This window comes from Poecilia formosa, unplaced genomic scaffold (assembly GCF_000485575.1).
Source record: "Poecilia formosa unplaced genomic scaffold, Poecilia_formosa-5.1.2 Scaffold3, whole genome shotgun sequence".
NCBI lineage: Eukaryota > Metazoa > Chordata > Actinopteri > Cyprinodontiformes > Poeciliidae > Poecilia > Poecilia formosa.
Genome location: NW_006799942.1, coordinates 1,173,922 through 1,189,325, shown reverse-complemented (window position 1 = coordinate 1,189,325; position 15,404 = coordinate 1,173,922). Strand labels below are relative to the sequence as shown.

The window sequence follows — 15,404 nt, the reverse complement described above, 5'->3', positions numbered from 1 at the left end:
ATTAGCCACTGTTAGGATTGTGTGTTAGAGATTTTTTAAAGTGGATCTAACTGCATTACTGTGATTGGATGTAAATACCTAAAATCTTTTCCTCAGATTTCAAACCTAACCAGTTTATCCAAGAGAACGGACGGGTCAAACGGCCAATGAACGCTTTTCTAGTGTGGGCTCGCGTCCACAGAGAGGCCATGCAAAAAGCCTTTCCAGGAAGAACCAGCAATGACATCAGTGTTCAGCTTGGAAATGAGTGGTATAAGCTCAGTGAGGAACAGAAGAGGCCCTACTTTAAAGCAGCTGACAAGCTGAAGAAGATGCACAGACTGCACTTCCCTGGTATGAACATTACATGTCTGTCCGACAGTGGATTTGAAAAGCTTATGTTAATTATTGACTGTACAATCACTTCATCTTCTAGTCAAGTATTCTGTGGAAGACATTTGATGACGTAACTTTTGATTATAACTCATGTTGGCTCTGACTGTGGTACCAGATTACGAGTATCGCCCCCGGAAGAGAAAAGACAGAAAGCAAGCTTTTGAAGGGAAATATGACCAAACATCAGGACAACAGCAGGACTCAAATATTCACTGTATTGGCTCACAAAGTATGCCTTCAGGTCAACCCAGGTTTCTGGACCCAATTCTATTTGGTCCATCTCCTGTGCCTCAACCAGTCTCCTGCAATTCCTATTTGCCCTTTAACCCCCATCATCAAGCAACCATGTACCATATGGGCCAGAGCCAGAGTTTAAGGTTCGGTGTAAAGTTTCTGATTGCCATATTTTACACATCTTGTTTTCAATGTATTTAGATACTTGACAGTCAATAAATCACAAAGATTTAAATTTATTTTTAAAATGCTTTTATAGGCCCGGATTTGCCAGAAGCTGGATGGAGGAGGAAAACCTCGACCAAAGTTACTGGCACGATGGAGCTTTGAGGCCATTTGTCTTTGATGGTTATTCAGTGCAGCGTTATTATTCAGCTGGTTTTATCTAAGAAGTCATCATTGGCTCAACATAATTTCAGTGTTGGCTGATGTCACCTCTCACCAAGACTAAACAATGTGGAGAGTTTATAAGCCAGCCTCCAGGTGATAGCTGATTTCATGTTTTTAAATAAAATGTTCACTAATACATGGTGCATACACTTTTTTTATATCAAAATTTCTTACTATACATGCTCAAATTTCCTGAATCTTGAATTTTTTTTCTTTTATATTTTTAAGGAGAAATACTGAAGGGTCACTGAATGACTTTAGGGCACGTCATTCAATAGTCACTCGATTTTTAAATAAAATATCTTAACTTTGAAGATAAAGGATGGATATATTTTGAAGTGCATTTTCAACCAAAGTTTCACTGGTAACTATAACTGACCTGTGCAAACGTTTAATGCTTACATTAAGATGTACGTACATTAAAATGCACAACAGAGTCAGCACTAACAGCATGAAAAATTAGCAGAACAGCCTATGTTTAAAATCCTTAGCTCCACGCTGAACAAAGATAAACTGATAAAAGAAGGCCAATAAACATTTAGCTAAAGGATCGCGAGAACATTTGTGTCCAATCGCAGAGCGCGCAGCTTGAACTGGACCGTTATGGACGGCAACGATCAACCAATAGAAACGTGTGATTACCTTTTGGGGGCGTTTCCAGGAAGAAAGCGGTTACACTTTCCTGTAATGGCGGACCAGACAGAGAGCGAAACTCTTGGGTTTAACGACAACAGGTCAGCTATGAGAAAAATACGAGTTTACAGCAAAATGGTTAAAGTGTAATATTAAATACAAATGCAGATTTTATATGCACCTGGTCGGGGATGTCTACGACTGAGATTTTTGGCGTTTTTACTTGTGAATGTAGCCACGGCAGCTAACTAGCCTGTAGCTAACTAGCCTTATGTTGCGCCTCTCCGTCTATAACACGCGGAACAGATACTTTCCTAATCCTAAAACGACTGTTTTGACCAGAGCCCGGTCTTATGTTCTCACAAGTTGCATATTTACATTTAAAAGCTTGTTAGATAAATCACGTAAGATGTTTAGGTAAACAGCAGTCCGCTCTGTATATTGAATGAACGGGGTGGCTATTAGCTTGACTAGCAAGAGGCGACAATCACAACATGATTGATTTTTGTTCAGAGTTATCTGAGTATGACCCGAAAGCATTTAGTATATAAGTGTGTTGGTTAATAGACTACATTACTACAAACGCATACAACAAAAAAACTCACATACACATTTAAACTATAAACATGTGTAGTTTATACCGATATTATACCAATTTTAAAATATTCTTAGAGGCTATTGTTGACTTTTTGGTTCATGGGGAATTGCACTGCTGCAATGTTTGCAGATTTAACATGGTAGAAATTCTGGGAAGATACAGAAGTGATCTGAATAAATACTGATTTTTAGCTGATTGTAATTTCCCTTGAAGAAATTGTAAAAATATTTTGAACCTAAATTGATTTGTTTTGGAAATAAATATATATGGTAAGATAGTTAATGTCTGCATCAGCCACGTTATTGAACATGGGTATGTATAAATAAGTCCCAGTGAAAAAGAATTAAAGCATACCTCCTTATCTCACTTTTGCTTGTTGTTTTTTATGGTACACCTGTATCTCTAAATGGGCACCATATCTCAGCAGTCTGCATTAAACAGCTCCACATAGAACTGGATTTCACTAATTTTTCAAAATAAACAAAGAATGAAGTTGACTTTTTGAACTGTTTTTATATTGATGTTTTGCACTGTTTACTGAGTAAATCCATGTACAAAGCATTGCTAACTGTAAACATCAGTGTTTTCTGTATTCCTTTAAGAGATGTTGGGCCATTAGCTCAATTGATTGAAATTAATTTTTCAAACTACTGCCAGTGTTGCCTAAAACACAATTGTACATGACAAATAGAAGAAAGGAGCTTTGGTGTAATACTTACAGCTTAATAATTGTTGCTTAAATGCCAGCATGCATCTGTAGAAAACAAAGTTTCCTTATTGGAAGCCTTTGTTCTTCCTCTGACATCATCTTTCAGATTCTTCACTGATACTGAAAATGGCTAACCACCTTCACACATTTGCATTCTACGTATGGTGCAGCTCTAATTTTTTTTTGTATTGTGCATTGAAGAGCTGCAGCTTGAAGCATTAAAATCCTTTACTTTATTGACCAGAATGGCGCAGCAGGCAGTGCGGTTCCGCAGCCCTGCGCCTGCCACTGCCCCCGCACCTTCGCCAGCCCAGACCCCAGTTTTACGAGGGCCTCCGCCACTGCTAAGGCCACCGCCGCCTCCATTTGGCATGATGAGGGGCCCGCCGCCAAGACCCCCGTTTGCCCGACCTCCCTTTGACCCAAACATGCCGCCTATCCCACCACCCGGAGGCATGCCACCACCCATTGGACCTCCTCACCTCCAGGTGAATGTTTTACATATTTCTGCAACATTAGCACTTCTTTCTGTCATTGTGTATGCCATATTTCACAGTCATTATAACTGTATTACGCCATGTTACATATTGATTTCATGCTATACGTTCGGAGAGCTCTTTGTTTTCCAACATCCGGCCACAGATGGAGCACATCGCTTTGTTATTCAGTTGATGCAAAATCTATTCATTTCCTATTTGAAGGGACAGTTGATGCTAGTTGCTTTTTCACTTTTTATATTCGGAGTTTAAAGCAATTGTAAAAAATTATTAGAACTGTTGCAGGGAATTAACAGGTGTAGTTTTCTTAGTGTTTGTATTATTTTTAGTAGTAATTTTCAAAATGAGAAAAACAGTGAGTAGACATGAATAATGCTTTTTGTGCTTTCCTCTCTGTGAACCTAACAAGTTCAGCTTTTAGAAGACTTCACTCATCAGAGAAGGATATGACTTAGCATGTTTGATGATCTCTCTAGCTTTTGCAGTAATTGATTCTTTAATGCAGGGAGACTTTCTTTAAATGAGTCCATGACGCATCAGCCACTTTGAATTATTCTTGCAGGTTTTCTGTTTGCTACAAATGTATGTTTTGTTGTGATAGAAAGTCTGATAGCCAAATGCATTGTTGCATCTTCTTCTGCAGAGGCCTCCTTTCCTTCCCCCTCCCATTGGCAACTTGCCGCCTCCTCCAGGGATGCTGTTTCCTCCTGGGATGCCTCCTGTTCCTGCATCTGGAAACCCAGCTCTCAATCCTGCAGAGGAAATCTGGGTAGAGAACAAAACTTCAGAGGGAAAGGTAGGATGAAAACTCCCATCAGAATATTTTTTTTTCATTTATCTTAGAGGAAAGAACTTGATTGCAATTATATTCATAAGGGACAACTGCTTAACTCAAGCACAGATCCTTAGTCCGAACATTTTTGGCTGCATTCTCTTGAAAATGTTTGTTTTATGGTTAAACTTGCATAATAAAAGCTAAAATATACCTGTTCTGTAATAACAGTGAAAGATACATTCAGTTTTTGTAATCTACTGAGGTGATCATTGCTTTGTAAACCTGCAAAAGTAATGCTGGTGACAAAATCATAGTTTGAAAACAAATTGAGAGATCTTTTGCTGTAAAACAGAGTTTTACTCATTTAAAGTCAATGTAAATGAAATGTACACATTGAAAGGCCCTGTTTCTGTCCATTTCTCCAGACAATGTAGATCCCTATCTTGACTATAAAATGTTCAAAATGCTGCCAGAATATGTTTCCTATTAAGCATTTAAAATGTTTTAAAAAACATAAATACGTACTTTGAAGTGTTTGGAATATTTATTTAGCAAAAAAGGAGGGAGAAATTGACTTGAGGGAGTAAATAAAACAGGTTTAGCAGATTCCTACATTGCTGCTAAGCTTTTCAATAAAAGAAATAACTTTGTTTGATGACTTATTTCCTCCTCAGACATATTACTACAACGCTCGGACCAGAGAGTCATCATGGAGCAAACCAGATGGTGTGAAGATCATCCAGCAGTCTGAACTCAACCCTCTTCTGGTAGCGGGGGCTACAGCTGCAGGTTCTGGTGCGAACGTGGGTGCAACCGGACCCACTAGCACCAACAGCGGAAACACAGCTGCCAGCACGGCGGCGGCCTCCCCCACTCAGGCCCCGACCTCTACCCCGACCCACACTCTGACCTCGAGTTCAGACCCCACCACCACCCCCTCGCCCTCTGTGTCCATCGCAGGTAAGCAAATGTTCCTCGGCGCTCAGCGCCTCAGCGAACACAAAGCTAAAAGTGCCTTGTCGTTTTTGTCTTTCTTACCTCACAGCCACCGTTGTAGCAGACCTCCCCCCTGTTGCCACTGTGACGTCCACTGTTGCTGTGTCGCCGGTCACCGTGGTGACCGTTTCCACGGTGCCGTCCCCTGTCACGGCGGTCCAGACTGTGCCACTGCTGCCAGCAGCCTTGCCTCACAGTGTGGCCCAGCCCACTGCAGCCATACCTGCCTTCCCACCCGTCATGGTGCCACCTTTCCGGGTGCCTTTGCCAGGCATGCACATCCCTCTACCAGGTGAGAATGACACCTGCAGCTCAAAAGCTGCTGTTCTAATGAAACTGTGGTGCATATTTAATGATTTTTAACTTTAGGTCTTTATGGGCAAATTATAAATGTTTTTGTCTTGTTTGCAAGTGTTGCTTTGTGGCTTATTGTAGCAACCTCTAGTAGTGCAGCGTAGAGGTCAAAGTAAAATGTTGCGCTGTATTCATACCTCTTTAACTTTTTCTATTGCAACAAAAAACCTCTTTGTATTTTATTTAGCAGACCAACACAAATGATTGTAAAATGTTTTACTAGATAAAAATCTGACCATATTTAGACCATTCTACGCTGAATAAAATCACGTGCAACCAGGTTCCCTCAAAGTTCAGCTAATTGGTAAATAGTCAGTTTGTGTGCAGACCTGTTGCAATAAATCAAATAATTGTATAATAAATTAAAACGAGCTCAATAACTTCTATTTGGATGATTTATTATTTTTCTTTTTTTACTAAAATTTGGATGACAAAAGTCTTTAGCCTGTTGCATTTTCTCAGCTAGCTCTTTTTCTGAAGGACAGTTTTGTTAACAGAGACTTCAGTAGCCATTTTGTTAGTTGTTCCTGTTGTTTTGCTTAAATTTAATTTAAAGTTTATTGATCTGTCTGAATGTATTTTCAGATTTGTTATTGTGACAGGCCTATTTGTGCATTTTAATCTTAGCTTAAGTGCATATGTTCAGATCTTAATCAGCATCATGCTGTGCTAATGTTTCTCTTCAGCAGGGATAGGAAAAGTGAATGGAGCAAATCTCAGGACTGTGAACAGCTTGCCTTGAGTTTGACACTTGTGGTTTAGATTGCACTAGAATGTTTCGGTCAAAGCTAATTGAGGATTTGTGTCAGTAATTGAAAATTAAATTTCATAAATACTCTTCATCTGATCAGACAGTTTTACCAAGACAGATTCTGTTTTTGTGCAAAGCTGGTGGAGACAAAACCCAGTATTGTTCTAAAAGGTACCGGCTCAGGGGGCTGAATGTAATTAATGCTGCGGTATTCAACTTTTTATTTGTGAAAAGTGCTAAGACCAACTGTAACTTCCACAATTCTGCACTACAATGACTTAAATATAAATAAAATGCATTGAAGTTCATGGTTTTAGTGTAAGAAAACAAGAAAAAGTGCAAGAGGTATGAATAAGGAAAGGCACTGTAGATCTCAAGGGTTTTTCTGGGATTCATATAAAATGTGGAAAATGGCTCCTTCCAGTCGTTTCAGTTGCTTCATATGAATTTAATTATAAACAAGACAACATGGCATCCTACGCTGTGATGTCCCTCAGTGTTTAGTGTAAATAATTTCATCTCCTCAAATTCAGAAATATGAGATTTCCAACCTTTTTGACGCCGGTTTGTCCAAGTGGGACGCCACACACTCTTTGCACACCATGGTAGAAGATGTCCAGTTTCCTGCTGTGTTCAATCCCCATGCTTGCTTGTCCGTTGTTCTTGCAGGTGTAGCAATGGTGCAGATAGTAGGTGCTCCCTGTGTAAAGGCAGGCCCCAGCGCCAACGGTAAACACCCAGCCGCTCGCTCGCCTCTCAGATCAACAGTAGATGGCATGGTAGTGAATGATATCTACATGCATCGTATGGTGTCAACATGGGGTCGTTTAAAACCAGTAGCATGGTGTTGAATGCATCCATTCGCTGTACAGTGGTGACTTTTTTCAGCCATTCCAACAGAAAGAAACAGAATGTGTAGCTTTGTTATCATTTCTCATCAAAGTTCTGGTTTTATCAGAACTTTATATCTTATCTACATTAATGTTTAGCTATGATGTTTTTTCTACCATCAGCAGTTCAAAACAAACATCCTTGTGCTCGCAAAAAAACTTTTTAAGGTTTGACTTCAAGATGTGTTGTCCTTGGGATTGACCTTGTCAGTTAAGCTGCTTTTTATTTACCGCGTTCAGCATCTAAAGAGAATTTGTTGGTTGTTAGGAGCAGCCTGTTCTTAGAAAGGAGAAAACGACAGAAGAGAAGCCGTCTCTGTCCCATTAACACTAGCTGTTGTTGCCCTGTAGCAGCTAATTCGGGCTATGTGTTGTGATCATGTGGTTGTCTTCTTCTGTGGCATGGTTGTGAGTGTGTGGTCACTACTTGTTTGTTTTTTTTGTGTGTATTTGGCTTGTGTTATCTGTTAATTAGTTGTTTATGGTGAAGGTGTTATTAAACGTAGTAATTTTATTCTACAAATACTCTTTAAGTGGTATTTTGCTTTTCATTCACAAACTACCCCTAAAGTTTCTAAAATGTTTTATGAAAGCTATTCAGCTGGGTTTTTTCATGCTGTTTTCTAAATATTCATTAACATCTTAGGAAATCAGACATAACTCACTGTAGAAAATAATTAAAATGAATGTTTTCCGTCTGTTTTCCAACAACAGGCATGCTCCCTGGTATGGGCCCGCCTTTAGTTTCCATGATGCACCCGCAGCTGACGCTTTCGCCGGCTCCGGCGTCCATAGCCGGATCGCTGCAGCTTCCTGAGTGGACGGAGTACAGGACAGCCGATGGGAAAACGTACTACTACAACAACCGCACGCTGGAGTCCACCTGGGAGAAACCACAGGCCCTCATAGAGAAAGGTAGGAACTTCTGACTTCTGTGAGTTCAGCTTTACTTTTGAACAGACATTTAAATTTTTGTGTTTGTTAAAAAGTTTAGCAAGTTTTGCTGGACGATAAATTGTCCCAGAAACTATTGCAATAAATGGTAATATTGTTGTTTTGTGACCATTTGGAAGTAATATAATGGTGATGGCATAATAATGCAAGAACTTATTCTGAAAGATCGATGAGCTTTAAATTCCAATGAACATTTAACACTGGAACTGTTTATCCAAAATCAATAAACAGAAGCAACAAATAAAATTAATTATGACGTCTGAAAGCAAAACTGTCCTCCAAAAGAAGGGCTAGCTAAGACAAAAGCACCAGCCTGTAAACTTTTGTCATCCAGTTTTTGGTAGAAATTTAGAGAGAAAAGAGAAAAACAATAAATCATGCCAATGGAGACGATCATCCTCGTTTTAATTTATCATGCCATTAATTGATGCAGTGTTTATTGCAGCAGGAACATTCTATACTTGGATTAAAATCCTTAGTGTCTGACACTGAACTATGAAAAATAAAGTAGTTTATGTGATTTGTGTTTATTATATTCCATGGACATCAGCAGATCTGCTGACTGCGCTACTAATTTAATTAAACAGAACATGCTTTTAATTTCATGTGTGAACAGTTTTATCCAGTTCCATCTGAACTGCCAGGATGGATGTCATTATGAGGTCTCATTCTTTCCTCCATGTGTTTTTTTAAACGTGCGTGTCTGTGTGTTTTTCTTAGAAAAAGAAGCAGAGAAGGCCAAAGAACGTCTGACCCAGGAGGAAGCTGAGGCAATGGAGATGGAGGATGATGATATAAAGATGGAAAACACTAATAATGTGAAGGAGGTCAGTAAACAATATGAACAACAATCTAATGGGGATATTAGAATAAACTGCAACCAAAACATATAAAGAAGTTACAAAAACAACACAGGAGATGAAAACCTGTTTCTCTCTCTCTGTTTGTCAAGGAACCTAAAGAAGAAGAGATGACTGAGGAAGAAAAGGCAGCTCAGAAAGCCCGGCCTGTCGCCACCAACCCCATACCTGGCACACCTTGGTATGCATCCCACATCCTCCACACACCAACATAATCGCTTCTTACTGACAGAGGAGAAAAAAAGACAATAAAATCTATTTTTGTTGTTCTTTCCATCAGGTGTGTGGTATGGACGGGTGACGACCGGGTTTTCTTCTACAACCCGACCACACGGCTGTCGATGTGGGACCGGCCCGAAGAGCTGCTCGGCCGATCCGACGTGGACAAACACATCCAGGAGCCGCCACACAAGAGGGGCCTGGAGGACAGCAAGAAGACGGGTGAGCAGAACAACAGCAGACTTTTTTTTAATTTATGGCTTTCAGCTGCAACAGAAAAGGTCATTTTAGCAGCTTTTACGCTAAGAAAGTTATTTTGATGTACTCAGGTGTCAGTAAGGAGGAACCAGAGACGCCGCTGGCCACTGAAGATAGTCCAGATGAGGAGCCAACCAAATCCAAAAAGAGAAAGTAAGTCTGCTCATTTAATGTAAAACCATTCATAGGTTGAACCACTCGTTTAATTTATTATTGCTTAAGCTCTTCTTCACCTTGTGATGGTTTGATTCCCCCTGACAGGAAGGAAGAAACGAAGGAGGCAGACTCTGAGAAGGAAGCAGCCATGGAGGCAGAGCTGCGAGCGGCCAGAGAGAGAGCGGTGGTGCCCCTAGAGGCCAGGATGACCCAGTTCAGAGACATGCTGCTGGAGAGAGGGGTAACAAAACACAACCTTCTAAATACCTCAAATCTTATTTGTAGAGCTCTTGTCATGCACTTTTAAATTTAGTCTGTTTTCAGATATAGTCTGTTTTAATGCAGACTTAAACTAAGTAAAGTATGCAGTAAAACATTAAAAATAACTATTTTGAAAACGTTCATAAAGTCAACACTTAAATTCCCTCTATGGATTAATAATAACATTTATTAATTCTAAATATATTGATGAACGAATCTGATTTGCAGTATAAAAGTGTAATGATGTTTGAGTACAAGCTGAAAATATCTACTGTTCTCCACCTTATGAAATGCTTACTTGTCCATCTTATTGAATATTAAAGTCTACCTTTATCATCATTACTGACATTTTCAGTTTCTCAGGACATTTTTTAAAGTTTTTATAGCTTAGCAGAAATGTATTGGATTTATTTCTTTATTTTCTGGTTCAGAAGAATCGTAGTTTTCTATGGAATAGCAGTTTGTTTGTCCTGCTTGCAGGTGTCTGCGTTCTCGACCTGGGACAAAGAGCTCCATAAGATCGTGTTCGACCCGCGCTACCTTCTGCTCAACCCAAAAGAAAGGAAACAGGTTCATTTTCATCATTTCTTCTTCTTTTTATCTACTCTGTATTTGTCTTTTTTTCGTTTTTAATCCTCCAGTCATTATTTATGATCGTGTCCTCAGGTTTTTGATCAGTATGTGAAAACAAGAGCTGAAGAGGAAAGAAAGGAGAAGAAGAACAAGCTCATGCAGGCCAAAGATGATTTCAGGCGGATGATGGAGGATTCCAAGCTCACACCCAAGTAAACAAACCAGCCATTTTTATTCTGAATGTTTCTGAAGATGGTTGTGAAACTTTTTTACTGGTTTGTTCAACAACCAGTTGTGGATATTAATTTATGATCCTTGTTAAACTTTCACTCTAATAGGCCAAAGTGACACTGGTTTCTTGCTTTCAAATCTGCAGAACAACATTTAGTGAATTTGCCATGAAGCATGGAAGAGATCCAAGATTCAAGGCCATCGACAAGATGAAGGACAGGGAGGCGATCTTCATCGAATTTATGACCGCTATGAGGAAGAGAGACAAAGAAGACTCCAAAACCAGAGGAGAGAAGGTAACGCTAACCTAAACCTGCGCTCTGGTTTTTAAAGGTTTTATTTTGAATTGCAGAGCTTTTGCAGGAAGCTGTTTTCTGTTGGTAGAAAATGTAATTGATCAGTGGTAGGAGGAATTCACACATGCAATGCTTAAGGTTTGTAACTAGCAGAAAAAAAGTTTTTCCTAGCTGAGCACCATGTGGGGTAAAGAAGAATCTCTTTCTCTGACCACAATAATTCTCCCCTGATTTAATTAAATAGCACATTTTCACAGATTTGCAGCACAATAATCCTTAGCTGTACTTGTCATAAACTTAAATTTTACTTTGCCACAATTCTGGAAAGGTTTGCTCACGAGTTTTACTTTTTTCTGCTCAGGTTAGGCAAGACTTTTTTGACCTGCTCAGCGACCAACACGTGGAGGGAAATCAGCGATGGAGCAAAGTGAAAGAGCGGCTAGAGACTGACCCTCGGTACAAGGCTGTGGACAGCTCCGCTCTCAGAGAGGAGCTATTCAAACAGTTCATGGAGAAACAAGCAAAGGTAGGAGCAGCTCTTTGAACAGAGGAGAATGGACTGAAAATGTGTCAAACTCAAGGCCCCAGGGGCCAAATTTGGCCCTTTGGACTCCAGAGGGACGCATAAATAAAACCTTTAATATAACAGTTCTGTGCTTAAATATTGTATCAATCTAATCAAAGCAGTTTTTATTCATATACTGCCAGATTGCATCAGTTTCTCCAGTCATGGAAAATCAACAGATCCTTGCACTTTTTTTGCAATAATGCATAATTGTGACTTTACTGCAAAATTTCCACCAAAATTGTCAAAACATTGGGTTTATTTGATGCTAACTCCCACCTGCAGGTGGCAGTATTTCTGACTTCTGCTACACTGCTTCCTCAGCTTTACTTGATGTCAAATTATAGCCCATCGAACAAAAAGTTACCGTCATACATAATTGCAAATATTGCAAGATATTTTGTGAATATTTCTAAATTCGTCCCACAAATCTGTGATTTTCATTGCCACAAAAAACAATTACATCAGTTTCAAAACATGTCCACCATAAATGAATTTTAAGACACACTGATATGAGCAGCACTTACATCTTGCATGCATGATGCAGGTTTATTTTACTGATTCTGATACAACCGGCCGTTTAAGATCATTATGACCTTGACATGACCCAAAGTGAAAATGAGTTACATCCCTGCATTAAGGTAATAAAGTTTTCCCTGCCCTGTAGAATGTGGACATTGAGAAGGAGCGAGAGCTGGAGCGGCAGGCTCGCATCGAGGCCAGCCTCAGAGAGAGGGAGCGGGAGGTGCAGAAAGCCCGATCGGAGCAGACCAAAGAGATCGACCGAGAAAGGGAGCAGCACAAACGGGAGGAGGCCATCCAGAACTTCAAAGCCCTCATGTCTGACATGGTGAGATGCTCCAGGGTTTCTGTCGCTGGTGCTGCAACACTCTGATCCTTCCTGAATCTTCAAACCTCCATATTTATTTATTTATTTATTTATTTTTTTTGTTGCATACTTTGCGATTATCTTGGCTGTAAGAGATTTCTGCCCCTCCCTCAGGTCCGTTCTTCGGACGCAACGTGGTCGGACACGCGCCGCAACCTGCGGAAGGACCACCGCTGGGAGTCTGCTTCCCTGCTGGAAAGGGAGGAGAAGGAGAAGCTGTTCAACGAGCACGTAGAGGCGCTGGCCAAGAAGAAGAAGGAACAGTTCAGGCAGCTGCTTGACGAGACCAGCATGGTGAGAAGTTAAAACATGACGCAGAAAAATGTTCAAATGTAAGGAGAACTTCTGGGAAGGTTTCCAGCCTGAGCGTCATTTTAATTTTTTAAATGAAGCAGCTTATTTAAAAGTTTCGTTGTTGCAGATCACACTGACGACTACATGGAAGGAAGTCAAGAAGGTCATCAAAGATGACCCTCGCTGTATTAAATTCTCCTCCAGTGACAGAGTAAGAGACTATCTAACACCTGCAGCAATTCAACATATTAACTCAACAAAATCTGATTTGTGTGGTTTTCATGTTTTATGTGTTTATCTCTTTTTGCAGAAGAGACAGCGAGAGTTTGAAGACTACATCAAAGACAAATACATCACGGCCAAAGCTGACTTCAGAACCCTGCTGAAGGAGACAAAGTTCATCACGTACAGGTGTGTGCACTCAGCAGGAACCCTTTAAAAACTGCATTACTGACAGGCAAAATGGACCTAGAATTTTATCACAATATTTTTTGGTACTATTGCAGTAATAAAGACTACGATTAAAAGAAAGCAATCACTTATTTGTAATTGTAATGGCCTACAAACACAAATATTATTGAAAAATATTCAAGCCACTGCACTGAATCATATTTAAAATTTACTGATATTTACTGATTTTCTCGCCTCACGGTGGAGAAAGTAGTAAAAATAAAATTTCCAATCACACTGCCAGTTTTGTTTCTTTATGCATTTGTTGAAACTGTCACTATGCCGACAGTATGGTATGAGACAGAGAATCTGAAAAAAAATAATAAGCTCCTGTTTTCCTGTAACGGTGTATGCAGCGCGTTCACAGGGTTGATTGGTAGCGTTAAGTTGTTAGTAAAAACTATCTTGTCGGAGAACTACAGATGAAAATTGGTGCTAAGTCTGGCATATTTGCATGGCTGTTTTCATGCACTCATGTGATTAATATAAACTGTCCCTTATGAAATAAATTCACTGCTAAATTCAAAGAAAGTTCCTGTTTTTGTGGCTCTAATGGTTCCACTTTTCCAGGTCCAGAAAGCTGATCCAGGAGTCGGACCAGCATCTGAAAGACGTGGAGAAAATCCTTCAAAACGACAAGCGATACCTCGTGCTGGAGTGCGTCCCAGAGGAGCGCAGAAAGCTGATCATGTTCTACATCGAGGATTTGGACCGACGCGGCCCGCCTCCTCCCCCCACCGCCTCTGAACCGACGCGACGCTCCACCAAGTGAACGGCTGGATCGCCACCATGACCAGTGACCTACTCCTCCCCACCCCTCCCTTTGGCCAGAGCATGACCTCCCCCAGCACCTCCTGAATCCCAGCCTTCAGGCTGGCCTCGCAGTGTTATTGCTGGGGGCTGACTTGCTTCGAGATGAACGGTTAAGGTCTCTGTGTTATGCCATCTCTTCATCCTGCATTTAAGGTCACAGCAGGGAACAGAGGTTGACCTGATCTCCAGTCGACTGTTGACCTCTTTACCTCTGAGGGAGAGGAGAAAGCGGTGAGGCTGTTTGAGCAGCCACACAGATGTAAGATAGCTGATGTAAATGAAGATGTGTGTGTGTGAGTACGAGTGTGGCGCAGGCATGTTTAATTGAGTATATGTTTGAGGCGTCCTTAAGCCTTACAGCTCCACTGTGCCAGTCACCATTTATGCGGCACAGTGTGAATGTTAGTTTCAGCTCAGTGGTTTACTCCAATGTCACAGCAGTTTCTCTGTTGAATGAAATAAAAGCAACATCCACTGTTTTTCAACATGAGGTTCTGTTGATTTGTTTTTTCCCCACATAGCATGTTTGAAGTGAACAATACTGGTGGAGACAGTAGCTTATATTGAAATATAAACTGAGGACGTTGCATAAATATATCAAATATAACATTTTAGTTTAATAAATTGCACAAATTGAGTGCTACACAGATCAGGTGAACAAATAAATTAAAATACAGATTAATTGAGCTGGGAAAAGCTTTTTTTTTTTTTTTAAGTAATATACTAATATTACTACTGAATAGACTGAGGCATCTGAAAAAGAAAATCTTAATTTCAGTTACTATTTTTGTGTTCAGCTATTGAAAGGAATATATATTTATATTATATATAATAAAAGTATACATTTTGGTGTTTATATTGAGAAACCCTAAAAGATTTGTCTCCTAATGGAGATTTGTCTCCTAATGGCACTGCAGGTCTTTTCAAGACCTGCAGTGCCATTTCTGATTGGTCGAAAATTGTTACGTCACAAGATGTTGCCGGACGTGTACCCTCGTTCAGTAGTAGCTACCGCTCCTTTTCACGTCGCCGGCGCAAGATCTTGCTTGCTAAAAAATGCTGGAAGGTAACTCGTATCAATATGAGAAGACTTCATTTATTTGAACCAAAATTATTGCTTTGAAACTATAGAGGGCCAAATATATGACATTTTAAAAATAATGTCTAAGTCAATTTAATAAATACATACTTAATTAAATTATTGATTGAGATAGTATCACAGTAAATTAAATATTTGTTTAAGGTTTGTATATTTCCAGTGCCTTATTCTAACATAAAATAATATAGTCAAGATGATTGGTCTGAAATTGACTTGATTGCGCAAAGTAACCAATCAGATGTTAGGGCCTATTCATAGACAGAGGCATAATACAGTACATATGA

The 15,404-nt window shown here is 39.9% G+C and overlaps 2 protein-coding genes across 3 annotated transcripts; both read left to right on the top strand.

Moving 5' to 3' along the window:
* Positions 1–87: 87 nt before the first annotated feature.
* Positions 88–1,137, top strand: LOC107836906 (sex-determining region Y protein-like). Its single transcript, XM_016674462.1, has 3 exons — positions 88–333; positions 491–752; positions 869–1,137. The coding sequence occupies exons 1-3, from the start codon at positions 147–149 to the stop codon at positions 996–998; spliced, it is 579 nt and encodes a 192-aa protein (XP_016529948.1). The 5' UTR covers positions 88–146; the 3' UTR covers positions 999–1,137.
* Positions 1,138–1,647: 510 nt separating this feature from the next.
* Positions 1,648–14,511, top strand: tcerg1b (transcription elongation regulator 1b (CA150)). Of its 2 annotated transcripts, XM_007553573.2 has the most exons (21): positions 1,648–1,733; positions 3,184–3,427; positions 4,080–4,232; positions 4,886–5,171; positions 5,257–5,499; positions 6,982–7,041; positions 7,917–8,117; positions 8,877–8,983; positions 9,109–9,197; positions 9,297–9,457; positions 9,565–9,646; positions 9,755–9,890; positions 10,391–10,480; positions 10,577–10,695; positions 10,860–11,010; positions 11,372–11,536; positions 12,243–12,425; positions 12,579–12,758; positions 12,886–12,969; positions 13,069–13,169; positions 13,779–14,511. In XM_007553573.2, the coding sequence occupies exons 1-21, from the start codon at positions 1,687–1,689 to the stop codon at positions 13,978–13,980; spliced, it is 3,084 nt and encodes a 1,027-aa protein (XP_007553635.1). In that variant the 5' UTR covers positions 1,648–1,686; the 3' UTR covers positions 13,981–14,511. The 2 variants fall into 2 exon arrangements, with proteins under 2 accessions (XP_007553635.1, XP_007553644.1); XM_007553582.2 differs by lacking the exon at positions 6,982–7,041.
* The last annotated feature ends 893 nt before the right edge of the window (positions 14,512–15,404 follow it).

Bases quoted from the DNA above. Each gene is read 5' to 3' on its own strand.
- LOC107836906 (XM_016674462.1), top strand. From the start codon at position 147: ATGAACGCTTTTCTAGTGTGGGCTCGCGTCCACAGAGAGGCCATGCAA. The intron at 334-490 runs GTATGAACATTA...CTGTGGTACCAG, and splicing joins GCACAGACTGCACTTCCCTG to ATTACGAGTATCGCCCCCGG. The intron at 753-868 runs GTTCGGTGTAAA...ATGCTTTTATAG, and splicing joins GGCCAGAGCCAGAGTTTAAG to GCCCGGATTTGCCAGAAGCT.
- tcerg1b (XM_007553573.2), top strand. From the start codon at position 1,687: ATGGCGGACCAGACAGAGAGCGAAACTCTTGGGTTTAACGACAACAG. The intron at 10,696-10,859 runs GTAAACAAACCA...TCAAATCTGCAG, and splicing joins GATTCCAAGCTCACACCCAA to AACAACATTTAGTGAATTTG. The intron at 12,426-12,578 runs GTGAGATGCTCC...CCCCTCCCTCAG, and splicing joins AAGCCCTCATGTCTGACATG to GTCCGTTCTTCGGACGCAAC.